Source organism: Mercenaria mercenaria, chromosome 9 (assembly GCF_021730395.1).
Source record: "Mercenaria mercenaria strain notata chromosome 9, MADL_Memer_1, whole genome shotgun sequence".
Taxonomy (NCBI): domain Eukaryota; kingdom Metazoa; phylum Mollusca; class Bivalvia; order Venerida; family Veneridae; genus Mercenaria; species Mercenaria mercenaria.
This window is the reverse complement of record NC_069369.1, coordinates 63,754,470-63,780,163: the sequence shown is the minus strand read 5'-3', so window position 1 is coordinate 63,780,163 and position 25,694 is coordinate 63,754,470. Positions and strand designations below refer to the sequence as shown.

The window sequence follows — 25,694 nt, the reverse complement described above, 5'->3', positions numbered from 1 at the left end:
AACTTCACATCGATCATCGTGCTACAGAAATGAAAAATAATTTGCTGCCACTGCTACTGCCAACTTCATATCGATCCTCGTGCTACAGAAATGATAAATAATCTGCTGCCACTGCTACTGCCAACTTCATATCGATCCTCGTGCTACAGAAATGAGAAATAATGATACGCTAGTTGTATGCACTAGCAATCACTGGTATGCCTGGTCAAGTTTAAGTAAGTGTAGAGTACGTCATAGTCTGCACTGTTCGCTATTCAGTCAGTAAAGTTGCGGTGAAAGCCCCTTTGATAAAACTGAATTATGGATCAATCCAATTTAGAAATTTGGCAGGCTAAAGGTTAAAATCTAACTAATTCAACATCTCCGTATCTTATTAGAAATAAAAAATAACTGCACACATGTCGTTTTTGCATTAATGTTTATTATAATCACAGCGAAAGGTTATATCAATGAAATTTTGCATTAGCAATTAAAAATAAAACGTTCAGTTAGGATGCTAATAATGTTAGTAACTAGTATTCAAAGTATCACGTTAACAGGTAAATTTTGTTTCAATTAAATCACATTAATTCCACAAAATCAGTCTTTAAGTGCCGTGTAGCGGCTGTAAGACTTCCCGTATTTGGACTCGGTGTTGATATACATTAAATGTTACTATGATAGCATTCCTCCTTAGGTGGTGCTTGTGGTTGTGAGAGGTGTTGCAGAATTCATTCCCTCTTATGAACGGACTCAGTCAAACCAAGTCTACTACCATTCTGCCTGGTTGCAATCTTTATTTCCAAAGAAAGCATCTAAACTGTATGACATAACTTTATTCATTCGCACGATATTTAGTAATTATATTATAGGTCATAATCGTTTCCTGTGAAATCACCATCTTATCAGCATCATTTTATCCACAGCCTACTGCTCCATTGTCTAATTAGTGAACGTTTTGCTTATCACGAAGCTTTTGCATCGTTATAATTTCGGGGTTTTTTTTGTATGCATTCCAATTTATAGTTCGTTATAGATATATTTCGCACAATATGGCATGATATTTTGGTAACAATCTATGATAATATAGTAATAAAGTTAAGCATTCAATCACGTTTTGTTACTTGCCTATGTTACTTACTATAATATAATTAAGTCTAATAGGAAATGAGATTGTCGCTTCTTATGCACTTAACTGCTTTAAAAAATACACACCTCAAATAACTCCCGATATCTATAGTTTGAAACATAGGTTTAAATTGAATTTTGTTGTACTGGCAGTCACTCTTTTGGAAACTTTCATAAAAAGACACATAGCCACGTAGGTGTATTCGTCTAAAGACAGCCACGACGAAAACAAAAGTCATAAAATAACACAAAACTGATTATGATACTTTCACCTGATACGCGGAGCAAATCAGCAAAAGCCAATAGTCCAAATAACATTTTTTTTGTAGTTGTTGGTGCCTACCAAACAGCTTTAAGGTCGATGCAATATTAAATTCGCTATAATGATTTCTCCTTAACCCTATTACAATGTCCGATTTGAAAATGAGGCTGGATTTACATGATTTTTTAAAACAGTTAACTGGAAAAATCAGGTATTGTATCGTCAAATAAATTAAATGCATAAAAAAAAATAATTTATTGGAATGAAGGACTTCGAGATTTGAAGTTGTTTTGTAAAATAATCCTTCCTCTTCGTCAAAAACCTATATCTGTTAAGAGGTGGGAATGCGTACAGTTACAAGAGAAAATATTTTCAGTTTTACATTAGGAACTCATCGCAGGTGGAAAGTAAGATTTTCTCTAAATCATCAAATTCAGTTTCACGCATCAATGATTTCAAAATTAAACATTAGAAATTATGCGTAATAGGTCTGATAGCATGCTATCGAAGACTTTGTTCAAATATTCCGAATAAATCTTGGGAGAACCTCAAATTTCAAAGTGTTTCGGTGTATTCCCAATGTCCTACCACATTAAACTACTTCGAATTCAGTGTTATTTAGGACTAAAAGAAAACAATAAAGCAAATCATTCCAAAAGAAGACAATTCAAATTTGCTTCAGAAAAAATAATGCCCCAATTATGGATGACTCACCATTTTGTTAGTACATGTATTTTCTACATTTTCACATAGTGCTCCAAAGTTTGAATTTGAAAAATAAGGTCCAAGTTGGTCAATTATGACTAACTGGTCATTTTGTTAGTATTTTCTACATAAAGGAAAGCCTGTATGTACGAATGCACAAACTTTTAGACGGATCTTAAAATCTTAGGTCTTTCGTGTGCAAAATCTTATGCAGTAATCCTTCTTCATGATTACTGCTTCACTGAAATCTGATGTGTTTGCAGCAGCGGTGTGAACATAACTTGCCATCTCTGTAAACAAAAGAAATGTATTTTAGATAGTATACATGATAATATATAGAACAGCTTTAGAAATCTCCGGGTAATGAATTAGCCCAGAATAATAAATAAATATGGTTTTGATTAAACGGCGTGATTAGAAATAATGAAGGCCTTACCTGATTAAGAGTTTAGATGCATAGCGATTAAACGACGACGTTGTTAGCCCGAGTGGTTTGATAACTAATCATATATACGATGAAACAAGACGACAAACCACATAAAGGCCTAGATTGTTTATTTTTACATGCTACATGCTCATTTAAATATTTTGATAGAACGTATACTGGGCTTCATTTATCTAACTACAATAGAAAGTATACTGGGTTTCATTTATCTAACTACAGGGACACAACTCAGTGATACAAGAGTCAAACTGCACTTTTCGTTGTATTCTCCCTTCAATTGTGAGTGTATAGGCAAATTACAGAGAATTGCACATATATAATGTAGAAATACAACAAACTTGATATAAGCGTGTTACAATACCTTTCTTAGTGTTCCTTTTGTAGATACAAGTGTGTAAATGAAAACTAACGGGACACAAAACATTGATACGAGAGCCATACAAAACCCAATTGCCTGAGCCCATCGTGGATAGATGTACGTCTTCTCATATGTCAGCGGTGTAAACGAAACAACTGAGAAAATAAATATCGCCTGAAATAAAAACAAATCCAATACAAAATAGGTAAAAGAAGTGTGGCAGATGATTTTGCTAATAGAAATATTTGGTGGTGGAGGGAGGGGCACCAGTTTAAATCGAAGGCGTTATCGGCTAGGCGCAGAGCACAGAGTGGGGGAAAGTACGGGAGTGGGTACACCCCCTCTCCTGTAAGTGGGGCTATGGAGGGATCTCCCCCTGGAACTTTTTGGGCAACTAATGGATTTTTTTCAAAACTGTAACAACTAATCATTACATTTATTTGTGTTCACTGTATTTTAATGCATGTTAGATTTTCACTGGAAGTATGTTTAAAATTTGTTTTTTCCTATCCTGGTTGCCCAACCAAGATAGAATTATTTTAGCAATAAATATATTTTGCTGAAGGAATAAGATGAATATAAGCACTGTTGTATTAAATTTGTCAAGTATTGAAAAGTATATATTTTGCCAAAATTTATTAGAAACGCTTTGTTTAATACGCTACTGTATGGAAAAAACTACAAGAAAGTTTTTTTTTTTAATTTTATATTTACTACTATTTGTTGAAAATGGGATGCAAGAAAAAGAGTCTATCACAGGTTGTAGGTGTGTTTGGTAATATCCGGCTCCCGGGTGCCTGTTTACGCGGTAACTCCTCAGAGCCTCGTTACTGCTTAAACAGTTAACCTCACGCCGTACATTCCCACCTGCATCTATAACCAGTGAAAGAATCTTAATTATGCAGTACAAGGAAAGAAATTTCTGACATACAGAGGTTATGACTGGTATGATATATTTCCAACATATAAAAAACCAGCATGGAAATCTCCGTCCTATCATTAGCTCAGCTGCTTCCTGGAAACGTTCCTCTCCTGAAAGAATGAAATAAACAAGATGTTAAAAATCAGTTTAGTATTTATTTGGACTTATCTTGTTTTTTAGAAGTAATATAATAAAATGCTATAGAAAACAATGCATACAAGAAAGCTATTTTATAAAATTGTTATTCGAAAACAGCATACATTGTATGCACTAGCATTCATTTAATGTGATAAATTGTATATAATTTCCTCTACTGAAGCTATTAATACGAGGTTTTAGAACAACTGTCCTTAAAATAAGAAGCAATGAAATATGAAATACCTTTATTAACTATTAATATACGTCTGGTCTATTTTGAGTATTTTAATCAGGTTAATAACGAGATGTTTGTTCAAATATAATGTATCAATTAATTTGTTTCTGTAAAATATGTTATTTATCCCGAATAAAGATTGAAAGGAATTATTTCTTTATTATTAACCTTAAAATAGATTATGCTGATTTTTCTCTTTTGCGAAAACAGGAAAGAATATCTTAAGAACATTTATACCAAACACCCATGAGACAACAATCGCCTCAAAGAAACAAATCCATAGCAAGACGAGTCCACTGGCGCTGTAGTAGTCAAAAATTTGAAAGACGTACATTCCACCCTGAAAACAGAATTGTTAATTAAGTTTAATTGGCGATATTTAGGATAAAAAAATTACACTCAGTCACTTTCATCACATTTGTAAGTATTTCTGATTCGTCATCCGTTAAATGTGAACGTGCATAGATGTTATTTGAGCCGCGCCATGAGAAAACCAACATAATGGCTTTGCGACCAGCATGGATCCAGACCAGCCTGTGCATCCGCGCAGTCTGGTCAGGATCCATGCTGTTCGCTTTCAAAGCCTATTGCAATTAAAGAAACTGTTAACGAACAGCATGGATCCTGACCAGACTGCGCGGATGCGCAGGCTGGTCTGGATCCATGCTGGTCGCAAAGCCACTACGTTGGTTTTCTCATGGCGCGGCTCATTTTATGCTAAATGTATAGTCTTGTATATTTTGAAAAATGACTAACAGAATAATACGAATTTATAAAGGTAACAAAAGGCATACTGTCTTTGAATAAGCGTATTGTGCTATTTTGTGTAAATGTAATATTTCAATTTTATTTACTATTTACGTTTAGCTTTCATAGATTGGGAAAATCAAAAGTACCTCTGTTAACATTGTTAATCCAATTAAGTAAGAAAGTAGACAATATACTGCGGTAAGGATCATTCTATTTCTTTTCCGGTACAGGTATTGTGGGAAAGCGTCTATAATTGGCGCCAAAAATGCTTCTACATCCACAAACTGTACAAATATAAGGGACATCAGATTATAAAAGCATACATCAATCTCTGTTACGAAATATCTAAAACACTGACCAACAAAATCTAGTAGATATTTTATAACATTTTTATACGTTACTTTATAGCTGTGTGATTAATACAGTAGACAGCAGGAGTTACGGAGTAGTTTCATAAAGAAATACTATGAATGCTTACTGAACACCTTTTTTTTCACTTTTCATTTGCGGGTTCAATTAAATTAATGTATTTGCAAAAGAAAATCTATAATTCAATGAAATGACATGTCCATAGTTTATATCAAAAAACAGATCTATTTCCGGGTGTATGTATCAGTTTAGACGGAACATTCATTTGCACCCATGAAATGCATTGGGTATGGAATTATATGGAGTTATATTATAATTTTATTTTAACGTTGGTATCATTAGATATAATTGCTCATGTTTTAACGTTTGAAAAAAAGAATAAAATAACCTGGATCCTTAAACTGTGCCAAAATAATTTGACAAATGAATTTACAAATATTACTTACATCTGAAACACAACGATGAATATCTAACAGGGAAAGTCTCGTTCCAAAAACGCGGCCTCCCAAAAGCGCACCCCATCCTGTGACACGCTGACGTGTACGAGACCAGTACAAGGTAAATATACGAGGACAAAACGAACAAATATTCGTAGTAGGTCACCGCCTTGGAACGGTTAGCGACAAAAAAACAACAGCACAACAACAACACACACACACACACACACACACACACACACACACACACACACATACAACAGGGGAGCCCAAATTTGCCCAAAAACTATAAGAAGTAAACTATCGGATTTGAACACATCTAGAGGGGTAACAGCGAATGTGGTTTAAATGCATTTGAAATAATGACTAGAATAGATTGTATTCCACTATTTTGAACAAGAGCTACAAAACTTTAAACAGTGCTATACTGACCTGACTATCGAACCCAACGAGTAAAATCATGAAAAAGAACACAATCGCCCAGAGAGGCGACAGTGGCATTTCCGTGATTGCCTTGGGGTATGCAATAAACACTAAGCCGGGACCTGGAAAGAAAAATTGAATTCAATAGGTCACTAGAAGTATTCAAACTTTTTGTCTGCAATAGTAAATATGTATTGTGCAAGGACTGGACTACTGGTCTCAAAAAAATTATGACATTAAATAACCGCTGTTCAGCTTCACTTTATAATAAGTCCTATTTAGTCTGGCGAAGAATTTTGCTACCAAATAAAGTATGCATAATATGAACGTCGTTGTTTTATTAAAATAAACAGCGGAAGTATCGATATGAATATCGATGTAGATTTTGCAAGTTCAACCTGTTGAGCGATAGATAATGCTAGATCATTTTCAAGAAATTATGAATAAAGTGAACTGACAACAAAGATGATCAAAAGACCATTTATGTCTACGTTGTCCCTAGAAACCTGCTTTGTTCTATAAGGTTCTGACGATACGCTATTAAAGTATAAATGCAGTGTTACCCGCTTACAAGGATAAATTTACAGGAACATACCAGATTTGACAACTTCTCCAACTGTAACATTTTGTTCCTTTGCCATGAAACCAAGAACGGAAAATACAGCAAAACCTCCGTAGAAACTGGTACAGCTGTTGATAGCTGATATGATGAAGCTGTCCCTAAAATATTTTATTTTAACCTTTAGCCTGCTACCTTTCTAAAAATGGACAGGTCCATCATTCAATTTGGGCAGTACCACACAAAGGGGTGTTCACTGAAAATTTATTGACTGAAATGCGAACAGTGCAGACCATGATCAGCCTGCACAGATATGCATGCTGGTCTTAGTCTGCACTGGTCAAAAAGGCAGAATCTCTTGCCGCCAGATTCATTATGTATATCAGTTCGTTTTGGTTGACTGATGGATTCAATGTCGTCTTTCAGCAGAACTCGGGTTATGTAACGTATCAAGTATTCCTAGATTTAGTACAAGTATCTATCTGTTCCCTACAATTGGATATTGGATTGTCTACCTCTCAATTCATAGCCGTGTGCTCACCCACTGAATTTCCGGGGCTGACAATTAAAGTATTTTAAAGTTGTTTTCATTATATGAGCCGTGCCATGAGAAAACCAACATAGTGGCTTTGCGACCAGCATGGATCCAGACCAGCCTGCGCATCCATGCTGTTCGCTAACAGTTTCTCTAATTCCAATAGGATTTGAAAGCGAACAGCATGGATCCTGACATGGATGTGCAGGCTGGTCTGGGTCCATGCTGGTCGCAAAGCCACTATGTTGGTTTTCCCATGGCGCGGCTCATATTTTATTGAAACCTGTTAAGGGATATCTACATACTAAAAGCAAGACTGTTACAGCAGTACGTCGTGTCGCTTGTTTGTAAACTATATAGAACAACAACACATGACATAATTATGTTATTTCTAGGAATTGAGAATGTCAACGGAGACGAAACGTAAAATCTTTCAAATAGTTTGGTGAACTTTCAACTGTCGTACATTCAATATTTGTCTATAAATGTAAGACCGGGTCAGAAAAAAATGATGTGTTGAGTGTCATCCGGTGTCGCTTGTCTCTGTTGAAGGTGAACATATACCTATCGACCTTGCTCAGTATGCCTTTAAACACAACAACGTAAAACAGCAATAAATTCAAAGGTACTTGAGAATCAGATCCATAATAACAAGACAAATTTCTAAAATACATTATATACCTGTAAAAGTTGTTATTATACTTATTGTAGCTGCCCAGTGTTGTAACAATACCGGTGGCAAGAACATAAGAAAAGAATATCTGTGTGCCACCATCAACCCATACCTAGAAAGAAATATTTAAATGTACCGTAATTTTAATTCATTGTTTAACTTTCCGTCCATTATTCGCCATTCATCTCCCCGTGGTTACAGAAAGGGAAAAATAAAAACCTTTACCCTGCTTAATTTCTAAAATGGACTGCTCCATCATTCAATTTGGATATTACCATTTATTATTCGAAGCGGTTTTCACTATAAATGTACTGATTGAATGACGAACAGTGGAGACCATGATTAGCCTGCACTAATCTTGGTCTGCGCTGGTCGCAAAGGCATAATTACTGAGGGACTTTGGTGAGTTTCAAATTGTCTCCCTTATTGGATAACGTCCAAGATAATAAGTAAGTAAGTAGGTCCCATCATTTTGAAACCTCTTTATCGCTGTTTTTTCTATGAGATATCTTAGTTCTAAGGTTATAACACACTAAATGGTTGCTGTTCTTTATTCTATATAAAACTGACTTATTTCCAATGGCCGCAGCACATATCAGGACCCATTTTAAATGTCTGTAACCTACATTTTCTTGAAGGATATTGTCAGTGCTTAATAAAAATCAGAAGAAAAGTTGAGGTCATATTTGATGCAAGAAAACTAATTTCAGTCAGAAACACAAACTGCAAAATCAGCTAAAAATATGACCCCAAATTATACTGGTGGTGTATGATCTAAGTTTCCATGAAAATTTTTGTCATGTTGTTATTCCATTATGAAAATGCTAACTACATGTCAAGCATAGATCTGTCATGTTGTTTTAGCAAACCAATTGCAATGAAAGTAAGAAAAATAGCTCTACAGAGCAAAAAAACTGAGGACTATTTGTATCCGCAATTATGCGACTACCATTTTTTTTCGCGCCGTTTTTCTATTTAGTGTCTATATGCCTATAAGAAAAACTTTTTTCTCTGACACTGTGCCAGTTTCATTTGAAATGTACAAGAAACCTAAATACATGAAAAAAATACAAGGTTTTAGCTTGATATCAACAGTTTCTAAGGTTTTATGGCATAAGACAAAGCATCAGATTTTGTCAAAAATAGCTGTCGCAACATCATTTTGAAGCAGTTACCCCAAATGCAGCCTTGTTTTGCCCTTTTTTGACATCTTCTACTCTGATCTGTATACAAATTACACATTTAAACTGTTAAATATGTTTACTTTTACCTCTGATGGCCATGAATTAGCAATCGACAGACTATAAATATGCAGTTTTTGAAAAAAATACACTCAAAACAGTGAAAATGTGATATTTTGGGGTTTTATTCTCATTTTCAACAAAATTGCAATAAATTTCTCATTTTCTGTCAAGTTCTAATCAAAGTAGCCCATTTTCACCATCATCTGGCCAGATTTCAATTTTCGCCAATGTCATCTGATAAGAAAAACGTTTTTCTCTGACACTGTGCCAGTTTCATTTGAAATGTACAAGAAACCTAAATACATGAAAAAATACAAGGTTTTAGCTTGATATCAACAGTTTCTAAGGTTTTATGGCATTTTCAGTACCATAAGACGAAGCGTCAGATTTTGTCCAAAATAGCTGTCGCAACATCATTTTGAAGCAGTTACCCCGAATGGAGCCTTGTTTTGCCCTTTTTTGACATCTTCTACTCTGATCTGTATACAAATTACACATTTAAACTGTTAAATATGTTTACTTTTACCTCTGATGGCCATAAATTAGCAATCAGCAGGCTATAAATATGCAGTTTTTGAAAAAAAAAAAAAATACACTCAAAACAGTGAAAATGTGACATTTTGGGGTTTTATCCTCATTTTCAACAAAATTGCAATAAATTTGTCATTTTCTATCAAATTCTAATCAAACTAGACCATTTTCACAATCATCTGGCCAGATTTCAATTTTCACCAATGTCACCTTATAGGTTATAACACACTAAATAGTTGTTGTTCTTTATTCTACATGTCTGGAATGTCAAAATTAGACACTTGTGTCTTTATAGAATATGTAGCGGAAGGCATTTTTAAATCAACAGTCATGATGATCAATAATTTAGCTTCATTTACATCATATTGTTATAAATAAAATAGCGATAACAACAGAGTAATCCAAATGAAAGGACCTACTTACTTTAAAGAGTATGAAAGGGAAATAACTGACCAAAGCCTCCCCTTGCAGCCAGCAGGCTAAAGGTTAATTAACTAAAACTCACAGTCCGACAAATTGGTACTTTGTATATTGAACAATATCTTTTTTAATAGTGTGCCATTATTTTAAACAACGCCTTCGCACATAAAGTTTACAAGTACATGTATATATAAATCTGCAAACAAGACGCTTGTTGTGCTCTTAAACCCATTGTTCATGCTTTGAGACACCAAACGTGGCAAGAATCTTTTTCTAACCTGTGGATCTGTCAGTCTAGAGAAGTCCGGCTTCAGGTAGAAGTATATGCCATCACTAGCCCCATCTAGTGTCACTCCACGTATCAGGAGGATTGTTAGAACAAGATATGGGAACAGTGCAGTAAAATAAACTATCTGTAATAGAGCAGTAAATGGTTGTGAGCACAAACTAAAAGGTAGTTTTAATTTGACAATTAGTTTATTGTTAACTTATAAACGTACAAATGATTGTCACCTTTTAATACAGGCTATAGTGAATAAGTAAAATACTAAAGCAATAATTTCCCATAAAACCAAATATTATACAAATTAAAACCATTAAAATCATAAGATAAAAAAGAAAAGACCTTACATTTTCACCCGTGGCAAAGGAAATTTTGCATTTAGTGTTTACTCGGTGAAAACTAGTTCGATATTGCACTTCAAACAATCAATTTTGTTCTACACAATTACCTTTCCACTCACTCTGACACCCCTGCAAACACAGAAATAGACCAAGATCCAAACAACCAGTAGAGATATAGCCAACTCCCAAACTATGCTTCCAGGCTCGTCGATACCTTTCGAAATATGTAGAACCTTTCTTCTGCAACAAACAGCATGCTGGGATATCAATCAATGATTCATCCATAACACATTCATAAAATTGTCATTACTATTATCAAATTGTTCAAAAGTTGTTCAGTTAGATGTACGATGGATATGTCCGAAATACCAGACGATTAGTTTCAAGAAATTAAAATATATACATATATAAAGCTGATGTATGTTATGCGCCGTCCTTACGTTCGTTCTTTACTGAAAAAATACTAAAAGGTCACTTTTGTTCTCTTCCGCATTTCAAGCAGGATATTGGCCTTTTATCTGCAAATGCAGTAAATATGATAAAAGAATACAAGCTGACAAAAACGAATTCAGTATAATTAAAAATCTAGCTTTTGTTAGGCTAGTCTTCATGTCGATCTTTCAATTGACCAATGTCAACGTTGCCATTTGGTCTTGTACTCCTATAGTTAGGCTGAGCTTACTCCCAGAACTCTGTAACAGCGTCAACGTTCTTGTCACTTGTTGATACATTCACCATCACAGCGGACGCATTTATATTTGGTGTAACGTTCAGTTGAGGAAAACATCTGAAAAATTAAGAAAAGTTATATAATTTAAAGACAAACATAGCTGATAATCTTGTCAAGGAATGTATAAGACAAACATCTATGAATTTATCTAATAAATTATCTATGAATTTAACAGGTTGTTATGAGCTCACGTATGTGACAAAATGCAATGAAATATAATCATCTTTATTTCTTTTATTGTTATAACTACACAAGTGGTCGATGTGGGTTCGAGTCTCACTCGGGGCGTTGAATTCTTTATGTGAGGAAGCCATCCAGCTGGCTTACGGAAGGTCGGTGGTTCTACCCAGGTGCCCGCTCGTGATGAAATAATGCACGGAGGGGCACCTGGGGTCTTCCTCCACCATCAAAGCTGGAAAGTCGCCATATGACCTAATATGTGCCGGTGCGACGTTAAACCCAACAAAATAAATAAATAAACTACTCAAGTGGTAAATTGCCCTTTAACTCTTCGTATGTCCGTGTAATCAGGTCAGTATGGAGAATGCAAATCTAAAGATCACGTGGTCGTGAGTTAGATCCCCGGGTAATGCGTATGTTCTCCAGGATGACTGGTGAAAGTCATTGTGTATGCAATTTTTCTTCCTCTAACTCTGATTAATTTTGGGGAAGTTTGTAGTTACTTGCTTAGGACAGGTAAGAACTGGTATAGAATCAAGATACTGTTGAAAACGTTGCCAAACCCAAAACAAACAAAACCTATAAGTATTATACTATAAGTATTATATTCAAAGTTGCAACATGACCACGGAAAGGATAAAATGTACTTTATTTATCTCTCTATTGTTACATCATTAGTTACACAGTGTGTGGTGTACTTAATATGGAAAATACACTGCTTGTGAATTTCATACTGGGGCTGGTGGTGCAGGGGGTGGGGGTAAGTGGTGCGAATCCTCGCATGGACTTTACAGTCATCGTGTATATTCAATAATAGGTCAACTGCACATTGTTTATTTTATCTAACCGCTATTGGCTGTTATTTGCTTCTCATATTTTTATGATTTTAAGCACGCCAAAAATTGATCTGAGCCGATCTTGGAGTCACACAGCAGTAAAATTCGAAACAAAACAGGAATTTCTTTCAGGATATCCATAGTTTTGAATTAAAAAAAAATATTTCTTTGAATATTCTTTCTAACAACATTTACACTGAAAATAAACTCTAAATCATCAAAATATGGGTAATAGTTTACCATTTGACCAAGCAGAATTTACTTTTTGCGAAAATAAAATAAAATCATTCCTATAGCATTAAGCTGGGTATTATATGTCTGATAAAGTACCCCGTACTTGTTCTGAGAAACTAATGTTCTTCAATTCACAGAGTAAAACTCTTAACTGTAGAAAAAGTTTGATCATACATCCTTACGTATGAGTACGTAATTTCTTATATAATGATCGTGAAGTAAAATCTAAAATTTTTGCCGCCGTAAGTAAAACAATAAAACTGGAAAACTCGCAGCTGTTAATAGTTTAATTCTGATTTATTGGCCGAATAAGGATTTAAGGATGACTACCCGTAATAGGCCTCAATTTCACCAAAAGTGTACATACAACTTGATAATGTAAGCTTTGAAAATGTCAAATGAAAGAAATAAGGTGCATATTGACAAGTTATATAGTGACAGCAGTTCTCAAAAATTTCCTTTAGATTACCTCCCCTGATAATTTTGGTTTTTCATGAATTATCTCCCCTGAAAACTAGAAAAAATAATTTTCTCGTTTTCCCTACGGTGAATTTTCGATTTCTTTTTTTATATTTGTATCAGAATCATATAATGCAGCTTTCTACCGCAAAATTTTCTCGAAACTCAAGCTCAGATTCTCATAATCAAAGAAATCAGATATTTCCCATAGGCATCAATTTTAACTTCAATACCGATTATCTCCCCTAAAAATGACAAAATTCGAAAAATCTCTCGGTGAAACGTTTTTAATTTTGACTGTCTTTAAAGTGACCAAATTTCATTTAGATATTACCATCCAGTTACAAGATACGAAATATGGCTATTACACCATGTAATCCTTAAAGTATCTTGCCAAATGTTCATGGTATGAATAAGCCCTTCCAAAATTATTCTCTGGAAAGGAATATGGATCTGACAACCAAAACAAATGGTTTTCACGTGACGCGAACTGACCAATTAAACAGCAAGAAATTAGTAGACTGTAAGGTAACATTTATCTACTTGGTCAATAACAAATCTAAATGAAATGCATTTTTCGCCCTTACATTTATGGAGTGAAATTAGCAAGTAAGATGGTAATTAAATGAACGCTTTAGTAATGCATTCAAACTTGTGTCAGTAAAGTTTAGATTTACATTTTTACGTTTGGGTTTGAACTTACTCACTTGGTATATGATAAACTGAGCTGTTTTGATATTGTGGAAGCCGAATACATTCACGAGCTATTTAACCAACTCAATTTACAATGAATTCAGACGGAAACTACATCTACATAAACGTGAAAAACTCAGTATTGTTGTCTGATTTTAATATTCAGTGTTGCATTCTTTATCAGCAATTTATCTCTGAAACCATTAAAGCATTTCATTTGTTGTTATAATGTGACGAAGCTTATATGAGCCGCGCCATGAAAAAACCAACAAAGTGGCTTTGCGACCAGCATGGATTCAGACCAGACTGCGCGGATCGGATCCATGCTGTTCGCTAACAGTCTCTCTAATTGCAATAGGCTTTGAAAGCGAACAGCATGGATCCTGACCAGACTGCGCGGATGCGCAGGCTGGTCTGGATCCATGCTGGTCGCAAAACCACTATGTTGATTTTCTCATGGCACGGCTCATATATATTGACCATGCAAGTGATGAAATTTGTTTTACCCATAATTTGTTGCATGTAATTTGTAAAAATGAGTTTTTACTTAAGCATTTAATTCGTTGTTACAGCGTGTTTTAGAAAAGAAAAAAACAACACTTTACCTTTCGGTATTCCACTCATTGTTACAATGTGACCACGGAAGTGTTGAAGTAAACGACATGACAAGAAAGTAGGCAGCCCAAGCCAAGATTATGATATAGTAGATGTTCATTTGGAAAGTGACAACAAACGATGCTATTCCTACTCCTGAAAGTATATTTTGTAGTTCTATTTTCATAATCAATGTCATTTGTGGTCCATTCCTATAAATGGTTACTTTACTTGTGCCAGGTACATTGAATGAATATTGTATTTGTCAAAACCCCATCCCTCTCTTAAGAGTTGCTGGGTAATCCCGTTAGTAAAGCTATTTCTTCCCTGGAACTTCTGATGTTTTTACAACACTGATGACCTGTACAAAATTTTACAGCTGTAAAACACCCGCAAATGTTTAAAATTACTGTCATGATTATTTCAATTTTACACCTGTAGATTTTTTAGAACAACATTGATTTTACAGCTGTAGATTTTTATTTACAGCTGTAAAACGACTAAAACAGGTCGAATTATGTAAATGATATACAGCCCTAAAAATGACAGCTGTAAACATGAAAACAGTTTCAGCTGTAAATATGCCTAAAAGTTACAGCTGTAGAAATATAACAGGTGCTGAAAAAGAGAACATTATTTTAAGGGACGACAGCACACGTACAAAAATATTTTAGGATGAATTGTTATTCTCTAGAAAGGGTAGCAATTATTACACAAAAGCCGAAATAAATTACGTAGTAAGTGAAGAACAATATGAATATGTTTTGCAAAGTTAAAGAGTAGGATACAAAGTAGAAACTATGTATCATATTTTGTTTATAAAACTTTCTATGTCACGAAAACGTATGACAATTTGGTAATTATTTCCTTTAAACTTATCATTTTCAGATAAAGAGTAAATTGTTTATGCATTTGCTACATGTCCTTTTTTACAACTGTATTAGTAATAAAACATTTGGACTTACTCCATAATGGCTAAAATTCCAATATGTTATATGATGTGGTGTCTCTGTGAATTTCAGTTATTTCCCGCCACAATTCATTAAAGATGACTAGAAGTACTCATATTTCCCTCGAAAAAGTTACAGCTGTAATTTTGAGACATGACCATTTTATAGCTGTAACTTTCAACTGAAATTTTTACAGCTGTATTCTTGAGACCTGCAATTGTTTTATACCTTTAAATTTCAAATCTATTTTTGGTCTTTTACAGCTGTAATTTCAAAATACAGGTCTTTTACAGACGTTTTACAGCTGTAAAACAGGTTCTCTTTTCGTACAGGCTATCATAGCTATTTTTATAATATTAATACACTGATATACATGTCAAAAAAGTTATACATCAAGAAGAGGGCACTTTTCACTAAATACTAAAGATATACTAGTATTAAGAACAAGATGTTTAGATGTTTAGTATATCAATAACTGAGTATAGAATTATTTTTTTTTATTTCACTCCGGGTCATAATCATGTGATGTTTTAAATGGAATGCACCCGGTGTACCCCATGTATAAGCATTATATAAACGTTATAAATTCAATTGATACATACAATGTAAAACACTGCTAAAAAAGCCCGTGAAATTGTTTACAATGATACTGCATAATTCTTCCAGACCAACAAACCGTTTAGAGTTGCTACTTCTCATAAATCTCCTTTGTGCCTTACGTAACTTAATATATAAAGCTGTTTCTATTCGTATCAATTTACAGATCCAACAAGTTGAGAGATATTATCTAACATGTATCTGCTTCCGTTAAATTCTAGCTATAGGGGCCTCCGTGGCCGAATGGTTAAGGCCACCGACTTCGAATCGCTTTGGGTTCTTCCATACTCCAAAGAAATCGGCTATCTCGGCTTTTTGTGAACAGAACCATAACACATGGAGAATAGTTTACATTGTACAGGCTAGAAAAAAGATATTTATTGCCAACGACATAACAAGAACAGCGTACTTACCTTTAAATGCTGGAATCAGTCTAGCCCATGTTTCTACACTGCCAATATTCATATATTGTCCGAGAGCCAGTTCCATCATAAACAGCGGCAAACCGCACGTGACAAGGCATATAATATACGGTATCAGAAATGCCCCTGTAAAAACAACATTGAAATATCAAATTAGCGTAACATGAAAGTCAAATAGGTTTTATTTTATGTTAAATAATGCAATAATATATCAGTGATCGAAAGAAGGACTCGCTCTTATACTTACTTCGTTTTAGTGGGTATGGAGTGGTAGTGGTGTGGGTTACATTTCCTACATAACCAATATATTGTTTGAAATAAGTTCCTTTAAAGGGCGAGGATGATCTTGTTGTCTTCAATGATGTAAAATCTGAAATATATTGATAATTAACTTATAAACGTTAAACATTGAATTGATCATTTAGATATATAGATAGAATTTGCTGTTTCAGAAACTTGTGTGTTAAGATGAGAAACTGGAAAGAATGATATTTTCGTCTTAAGCTACCTCTGTGTGATGCATTGTGCTGAAGCAGTCTGTAAGGTGTTAATGTATACATAAGGTTATAAACAACGGTCATTATATCACCCTTATTGATGCTTATCGGTTGTAAGGTGTTGCGATGATGGATCCAGTAGGGTTCTCTTTGCCTTCCGACTGTCATTAAATTCAATGCAACATAGCAGGATATCCGCTGTCCTCGTGACGTGTTTGAAGTGTCAACCAAAAATACAATTAATGGTTCTCATGTTCAAGGAAGAGATCGAACTTGGATTTTAAAAGTTTCAATCCCCAATTGTAAGAGGGGATGGGACGAAGAGTTGGGGTGAGGTTATCGCCATTTTTCAACAGCATTTCATCAATGTTACGGCGGGAAGTTAACCTTATCAGTGCCCTTGATTCAGAGAAAGCACTTGGCTGTCCACCGCAAGTTATTTTCAACTTCCCCACATTGTGTCACAGGTAAGCGACACACGCTTTCAGACACAGTATCTTTTATCACTAGTCACGGATATGTATATCGTACGGTTGTCTAATGAGCTTCACTGAACTATAAACTAAATGCATAAATCTTACATACTGTGTCTATTAACTAGATTATATTATGATTAAAAACTGCAGAATATAAGTCAATGCTTTTCGTTGTTTTAATTAAAAATAGTCACGCTTCGTAAATGTCTGAATGTTAAATTTATTCAACCGTCTCCAAATTATGGCGTATATTTGCATTTTTATTGATCTAGTTAATAGACAGTTCTTCATCAATGTAATGTATGTATGCATGCATGTCGTCGTGGAGTTGTTAGTCAAATGGAAGTGGATAAAATAAACACATCTACAAATAATATTAGACGACTAAATTTAGTATCACACTCTAAGACAGAAAAATATTGTATACGTAATACATAGACGAAGTTATTTGATTTTAAACATTTTCGTTAGTTTACACTTATATAAAAACTGCCATTATAATATTGATTACGACACCAAATTCTTTGTTCACAACGCTATGGAATCCAGGTTATATAAGTAAATAAACAAATAAACATATGGCCTATGATATGGTGAAATGAAATGTATAGGTCCGTGTGCTTATTTTTGAGATATTTGGCTATATTATGATTAATGCTGTCGCAAACGAGTTCACTTTCATGGGGGGTAGGTGGTCTACGAATGTGCACATCGCAAACTATATATATAAAAAATGTTTGTAACAGTCTTAAGTTTCCAAAACCAGTTGATGCCAGAATCCAAGTGGTGGGCAAAGTGCTCAAATTCAAGATGGCCGCCAATATTGCCGCCGAAAATTAAAAAAACATACAATACAAACTGACTGGACAATATATTTCAATTTTATAGGTATGGTCCCAATTTTATAAAAGTTTCTGTTGCAGAATAGCTTAAAACATAGTATAATTTATCTTCAAGTAAATTGAAATATATTCTTACAAAATATGGGAGATATCGCATGCAAAATATAAGAAAAAAACACTGTTTTACATACATTCCTTTAATAATTCTATCTCTTTTAATTGCTTTATTATATTTTACAAGTTTTGTGCTTTATAATGCTCAGAAATTTCATAAACTTTATGATAAGTATTTGACATGACAACTTTTAATTAATTTATTATCTATTAATCCGACAAACAAGGGCTAAACAGCTTAGCGGGTGGGGTAAATCTACGTGCACTTATTATATGTGTAGTACTTTAAAGTTCATGTTATAAAGCAAAGGTGGAGGTTTTGTAAACTGTTTCTTCTGGACAGAACAAACATGAGAAAAAGAATTATTACCTGATTAAAATTTGGTATATACCAAAATTAGTAAAAGTAAGTTAAAAAATGGGTGTGGTTAATCTGCAAATGATGGAAATATATTATTTTCACATTATGACAAGGTTTGATGTTTAAGTTAACGTATGTTTCTTAACTCTTTCTATAAAGTAATTAAAACAGGCTGTAATGTAAATTTGAAGGTTAAAACAGCATTTAATAGAATATTTCGTAGCAATTACATAAGATACCGATTTAAAAGTTATTTACTGCTTACTGGTCATTTTCTTGTAAAAAGAGAATGTAAAAAAATACAACATACGTAATAAAGTCTTCGACATTTTAAGTTTATTTGTAAGCTTGTGAGTTATGATAACATCAGTAAAAAATGGAATACTGCTCTGCAATGACATCTTTTTAAAATATGAATAAATAACCTTTAGAATGTTAATTCTAAAAAACAAAACAACATGCATTGAACATAATTGATTGATACAAACTGGCATGATATGATTTAAGTAATCTAAATCACTAGCATACACGATGTGTATTTTGTATACATTTTTACACATTTCATTGTCTTTATATCCTGTCTTTATATCCTGTACACAGGAAATACCAACATTATAATTTTATTTATTTGTTATTTAAGGAAACATATGTTTTCTCATACTTTGTAGTATGAGGTAAATATAGCAGTACAAAATGTAGAAAAAGGCCTGTGAGAATATATTTAGGAAGCTATCTGAAAACTTTTTAATGGGGTATCTTTGTATACGTCAAATACACACAATCATACATAAAATGTATTTGCAATTTAAAGTATACTTGTAAAGCATAAGTTGTTTCTGTAAAAATAAAATACATGTACTGCTCTGCAGTAACTTGTATTTATAAAAAAAAAAATTAGTAAACACTTTTGGTAAGTTCATTTTACAAAAAAACAACAACAACATATATTTGAACAAATGTTGACTGATACAATTTGACATGATGTTTTGAGTCATCTGAATCACTGTCACATACGATCCAGGCTAAAATTGTATGCATATTTTTTACAATGTCATGTCTTTGTCTGTATCTCCTGCACTGCCAGCGCAAATGCTACATCAGTCTGATATCTAAGTAAATATTGTTGCTGATAGATTGCAAAATGAAGTAATTATAACAGGCAGAAATGTAGGATAAGCATTTCCTATGATTGAAAAATGCATTTGATAAAATATGTGGACATTTCATAAGATACTGCCTGAAAACATATAAATGGGGTAATGCTGAAAATATTTTGATGATAGATTTGTACAAAATGCATGCCAATAACACACATAGATGAGCCGTGCCATGGGAAAACCAACATAGTGGGTATGCGACCAGCATGGATCCAGACCAGCCTGCGCATCCGCGCAGTCTGGTCAGGCTCCATGCTGTTCGCTTTTAAAGCCTATTGGAATTGGAGAAACTGTTAGCGAACAGCATGGATCCTGACCAGACTGCGTGGATGCGCAGGCTGGTCTGGATCCATGCTGGTCGCACACCCACTATGTTGGTTTTCCCATGGCACGGCTCAGATGATATTGTATTAGCCATTTTAAGTTTACTTGTAAGGCATAGTTATTTCTGTTTAAGTAACAAACCTTTCTGCATATTTAAATATATCAAATATGAGAAAAGTTTATTCTTTCAAAGATACATCTGAATGAATGTGAATTGTTACAATCAGGCATACTATCAGTTCATTCATCAGTACGAATACTTTAGTCTATGTCTCCTGAATTGCCATCGCGAGCAAATCTGAATTGCCATCGCGAGCAAATCTGAATTGCCATCGCGAGCAAATGCTACTGTACATTGTTGACCGCTCTTCTTTTGACATCATATTCAACTGTAATAAAAAACCACTTGCAGATATAGTGCTCTAAAGTATTGAGAACTTGTAAAGTTTATTTAATAGTTTTTTAGATAACATTCCAAGAATTCTTGGGAACTCTAGTGTCTGTACAAATGCTTTCACAATCACAGACCATATCGTTCAAAACCTTTGGACCAGCTCATGGAAGCTCTTGTTTCTGCTGAAGTGAGTGCAGTCCACCATACCATTAACTGATAGCAACCTCCTAGCAAGTGCTGGTAAAAACTGTTCTCGTTGGTGGTGTTTTCTGTTGGTGGAAGGTTTTTGGGCTTCTTCATGTTTAGATTCCTAGTCATTTATGACATGGTTACTGTCAACAGTAACTTCTATTGCTTTATCACCTTGCCCACCAAGGTTTAATTAATACTCCATTGTTGTTAGTGAGACTGTTCCTTGCATTACGAGCAAGTTTTTGTTTGTGTTGTCCATTTAAGAGAAAACTTTTCTAATCTTTTGGAACTCGTTAGCGTTCTTGTAAATATACATTTTAGATGTGTATGTCACCTCTTTTCATTATGGTGCTTTCTTTAATACTGTTGCAGTTGTATTTATCAAAACTGATATGTATCTGCTTCATTCCTGTTATAGATGTTGACTTTACCAATATATGTTCAAGGAATATCTTTGCCATATCGTAGAATGTGGGTTACAAAGCTGTTAAATAACTGCCATACCGTCAAAATATGCAGTCGGCACTTTCAAGAGACCCAACATGGTTATCTTGTTTTCAACTTTGCCATGAAATCGAACTTCTTTCCTTCTTTCCTATTCAAGATGAGTATCGAAATCTGTATCAAACATTATACTTGTGATCCAAATTTCTATGCGATTGCTTCAAAAACAAAAAAGTCTATGTAAAACAAGGGACCACCCTGGCGTAGCCTGTATTGACCCCAGGATCACGATTTGAACAATCTTGGTAGAGAACACTTGAGCATGCCACATACCAAATATCTAAGCTCTGGGACTATTGCTTTCAAAAAATATTTTTTCTCTATATAAGCCAATGTAAAACTGTTGACTCCGGAGCGCAGTCAATTTTGACCCCAAGGTCATGATTTGAACAAACCTGACAGTAGACATTACCAAACACTAAATATCTAAGGTCTGGGCTTTATGGTTCTGGACAAGAAGATTTTTAAAGATTTTTCCTATATTTCAATGAAAAACAAAGGGAACCCCTGGGCGTTGCAAATATTGACTCCAGGGTCATGATTTTAACAATCTTGGTAGAGAACCACTAGAGCATGCCATATACTTAATATCTACGCTCTAGGCCTTATGGTTTAAGACAAGAATTTTTTAAGGTTTTTCCCTATACAAGTCTATTTATACCATGTGCCCCCATGTGTATAATTTGAAAAATCTTTGTAAAGGATTACTACAGGATGCTACATACCAAATATCAAAACCCTAGGCCATGTGATTTTATACCAAAATATTTTCAAAGTTTTCCCTTATTAAGTCTATATAAACCATGTGATACTCAGGGCGGGCCATATTTGACCCTAGTGGGGGACTTTGAACCATTTTGGTAGAAGACCACTAGATGATCCTACATACAAAATATCAAAGCCCCAGGCCCTGTGGTTTTGTACACGAAGATTTTCATAGTTTTCCCTATATAAGTCTGTACGAACCATGTGCCTCCCGGGGGCATATTTAACCCTAGTGACATAGTTTGAACAATCTTGGTAGGTGCCTACTAGATGATGCTACATACTAGATATCAAAGCACTAGGCCCCGTGGTTTTGGACAAGAAGATTTTCAAAGTTTTCCCCTATATAAGTCAATATAAAGTGACCCCCAGGGCAGGACCGTATTTTTTGACCCTAGGGGGATAATTTGAACAATCATGGTAGAAGACCACTAGATAATGCTACATTCTAGATATCAAAGCGCTAAGCCCAGTGATTTTGGACAAGAAGATTTTCAAATTGTTCCCTATATAAGTCACCAGGGTAGTACCGTATTTGACCACAGGGGCATAATTTGAACAATCTTGGTAGAGGACCACTAGATGATGCTACATACCAAAAAACAAAGCTTAGGCCCTTTGGTTTTGGACGAGAAGATTTTTAAAGTTTTTCCTTCCGGTTGCCATGGCAACAAGAGTTACGTATGGAATTCAATTTTTTGAACATAATTTTTAAAGACGATCATCCAAAAAAACATCCCTTTAATTTTCATCAAAATTAGCCCGGTGGTTTAGGAGGAGATGTTGTTTAAAGGAAAGTGTGGACGGACGGACGACGGATCATAATAGCTCACCCTGAGCATTTTGTGCTCAGATGAGCTTAAAAGACAACATGCTACTGTTAATCATTAAGTATTCATTAGATATGTATATAAATATTTATATTTATAACCTATATCTGGTATGCATGTATACACCTATATGCTGTTTCATTTATTTTATAAATGTCAAAGAAATATTACAATTTGCTCTATAAATCACAATGCAATTGAATAGTCATTTGATGTACGACTGATATAGCGCACGAAAATCAACGAGCTGAAGCATATTCTACAAAGAAGTTGTTGTCAGTATCTAATATTAGTCAGTGCAAAAACATTGTGGCAGCCATCTTGGCAGCCATTTTTAAAAATAAACTTCGTCTAAATATATATTTCGTACTTTGTATTGTTTTGATAGTGATAATATATAGTAGGATGTATACATTACAAAGGATGACTATTAATTTCTTTCTGATTTCACCTATCATTAAATATATTTAATATCGAATTACCCCACCCATTTAAATATGTTTGTTATCAATAATTTAGATGTACCCTTCAAAAAATAATAATGTTATTACAATTTATTATCACTTGTTCAACTCGGGATTGCATAGTGTAAGGTACAACAGTAAATGGAAGCACACAAACAAAGTATATTGACCGTATGTTCAAGAAAATAGTATTCATCATATTTTAGTCCACATAAAATTGGTATAATATGTGCAAACAAGTTTTATTTCATATCAATTTACATGTATACATATAATTTTGCAAATTATAACTTTAAAAATGTTATAATAATTCCAAATGAATTTACAACAGATAAATGCTTTTATTTTGCAATGTTATATATTGGATGTCATTTTCATGTATCAGCGGCCATCTTGGCGGCCATCTTGAATTTGAGGGCTTTGCCCAGTGACTAGAAACTGGCATCAGGCAGTTCTGAAAGCTACAGATTCTGACAAACATTTTGGTATGCAGAAGTTGATGTGCACATTCATAGACCACCTACTACCAGTTTTAATCTACTTATCTGGCTATATTTGCAGGATGATAAAGCGAACGGCCTATTTCAAGCTAATTTTAAGACATTATTTTGAATTCGTTAATGTGTAAGATGTTTTAATATCATATTTTAACTTTAGAAAGATAGTACCAGTGCCATTTTAACACATTTACTCTCGGGTTGGCCTTAATTCATAAACTGATTTTCGTTTCCGTACGCCGAATCCAAGCATTACTCTACGTTTTCCTACGTTTTCCGGATAAATGAGGTTACGCCATTACTTTCGGTTTATTTGAATATTTAACGGGGAGAAAGTGTGCAGGCGATCGGGTAGCTCAGTCGGTAGAGCATCGGAACGGTATTCCGAGGCCCCGGGTTCGAGTCCCGGTTTGGCTGCACATTTTTCTCACCCTGTAACCTTTGGCGCCCAACGTAAATAACTCAACAGTAGTAATGAATGGACAGTTTTGAACGTCCAACAGAGGTTCAAACTCCTGGAATTCGAGGACAAATTCTAAAATGGAGGGGTGTATGTAGTTTGGTAGAGTATAAGAGTGCACTTATACTTCCTTGCTATTGATCGAGCTAGCTTTTATAGCGACTTGGTAGAGTGTCCGCCTTAGGTATGAGAGGTCCCGGGTTCGATTCCCGGTCAGGCCTGACGTATTTTCAGCCTGTTACATTTGGCGCCCAACATTTGACCTTGACGGCATTACACTGGTTAGTCTCCGACGCCTGTAATTGCTTATACATAAAGTACCCCCTGAAATTCGAGAACTAATTTCAAAATGGTGGGGAAATATGTCACGGTATAGAATTTAGATATTAAACGGGGAGAAAGTGTGTAGGCGGCCGGGTAGCTCAGTCGGTAGAGCATCGGAACGGTATTCCGAGGCCCCGGGTTCGAGTCCCGGTCTGGCTGCTCATTTTTCTCACCCTGTGACATTTACATAAGCCTAAATACTGTTTTAGAATAAAATACCTCCTCCATTCTTATAGCACAGGTATGGAAATCTCCAAATATTTCCGAGTCCAACAGCGCACCCTACACAGGCAAGAATAAAATCCAATTTACTGGACCACTGGTCCCTCTTCAAATGTAAACTAGAATTATTTCGATCATATGGAACAGTTCCTCCTTTACCATCACACAAGAAATTTCCATCCAGTGAAATATCTTCGTTTTCTATCTCCGAGCGTTTTACCATTTCTGACAATTTTATAGTTCTGTGTTTGTGTTCGGGTACTGCAATACTAAAATGCCAATTTTGTAAATGTCCAGATTTTTGTCAAAATATAAAATGTATGGTTACTGGTTACTGAAAAATCTATCAAATCAAATGATTTAAACTTACACAATGAACACTATTAAATGTTTTATGTAAGCCGTAAAATGATAAATGCAATAGTTTGTGCCGGTATGTGCAAAAATAAATATCCGTAATATCAATCATGCATAAACTAGTAACTGTACTACGACATAAATCTAGTGACAGAATGTATTTTAAACCGGGCGTTTTCTGTTTTGCTTTTGTATTCGTTGATCTAAATTACATAGCGCAACGCTTTATTGTACAATTTGAATGTAAAAAAAAGAAGATATTTTCGTCATTTTAAACGGGTAATCTTGTTTTATAAAATGAAAAATGATTAAGTTAACAATCGAATTTGCTTCGTATCAACTATGTAGACCTGTTTTCTCATATATTTTATTATATCAAACTACATTATATAAACATAATAATTGAGTCACACCATGAGAAAACCAACATAGTGCATTTGCAACCAGCATGGATCCAGACCAGCCTGCGCTTCCGCGCAATC

General features: G+C 34.5%; 1 protein-coding gene across 2 annotated transcripts; it reads right to left on the bottom strand.

Annotated features, from left to right (window-relative positions):
• Nucleotides 1-401: 401 nt before the first annotated feature.
• On the bottom strand, nucleotides 402-25,356 carry LOC123547290 (sodium- and chloride-dependent taurine transporter-like). 2 transcript variants are annotated; one of them, XM_045334270.2, is made up of 14 exons: nucleotides 24,853-25,355; nucleotides 16,424-16,558; nucleotides 14,475-14,619; nucleotides 11,420-11,524; nucleotides 10,845-10,977; nucleotides 10,392-10,526; nucleotides 7,927-8,030; nucleotides 6,747-6,871; nucleotides 6,161-6,273; nucleotides 5,069-5,206; nucleotides 4,410-4,512; nucleotides 3,809-3,909; nucleotides 2,881-3,051; nucleotides 402-2,364 (listed from the first exon to the last, which is right to left on the bottom strand). In XM_045334270.2, exons 1-14 carry the CDS (start codon nucleotides 25,076-25,078, stop codon nucleotides 2,305-2,307), a joined length of 1,794 nt encoding a protein of 597 aa, XP_045190205.2. In that variant the 5' UTR covers nucleotides 25,079-25,355; the 3' UTR covers nucleotides 402-2,304. The 2 variants fall into 2 exon arrangements, with proteins under 2 accessions (XP_045190205.2, XP_053407541.1); XM_053551566.1 differs by lacking the exons at nucleotides 402-2,364; nucleotides 2,881-3,051 and having other exon boundaries at nucleotides 4,341-4,512; nucleotides 24,853-25,356.
• Between the last annotated feature and the right edge of the window lie 338 nt (nucleotides 25,357-25,694).

Coding starts and splice junctions, on each gene's coding strand:
- LOC123547290 (XM_045334270.2), bottom strand. CDS start 25,078: ATGGTAAAACGCTCGGAGATAGAAAACGAAGATATTTCACTGGATGGA. Junction 14,620..16,423: donor ACTGATTCCAGCATTTAAAG/GTAAGTACGCTG, acceptor ATATACTTTCAG/GAGTAGGAATAGCATCGTTT. Junction 10,978..11,419: donor GCTGTTACAGAGTTCTGGGA/GTAAGCTCAGCC, acceptor TGTTTGTTGCAG/AAGAAAGGTTCTACATATTT.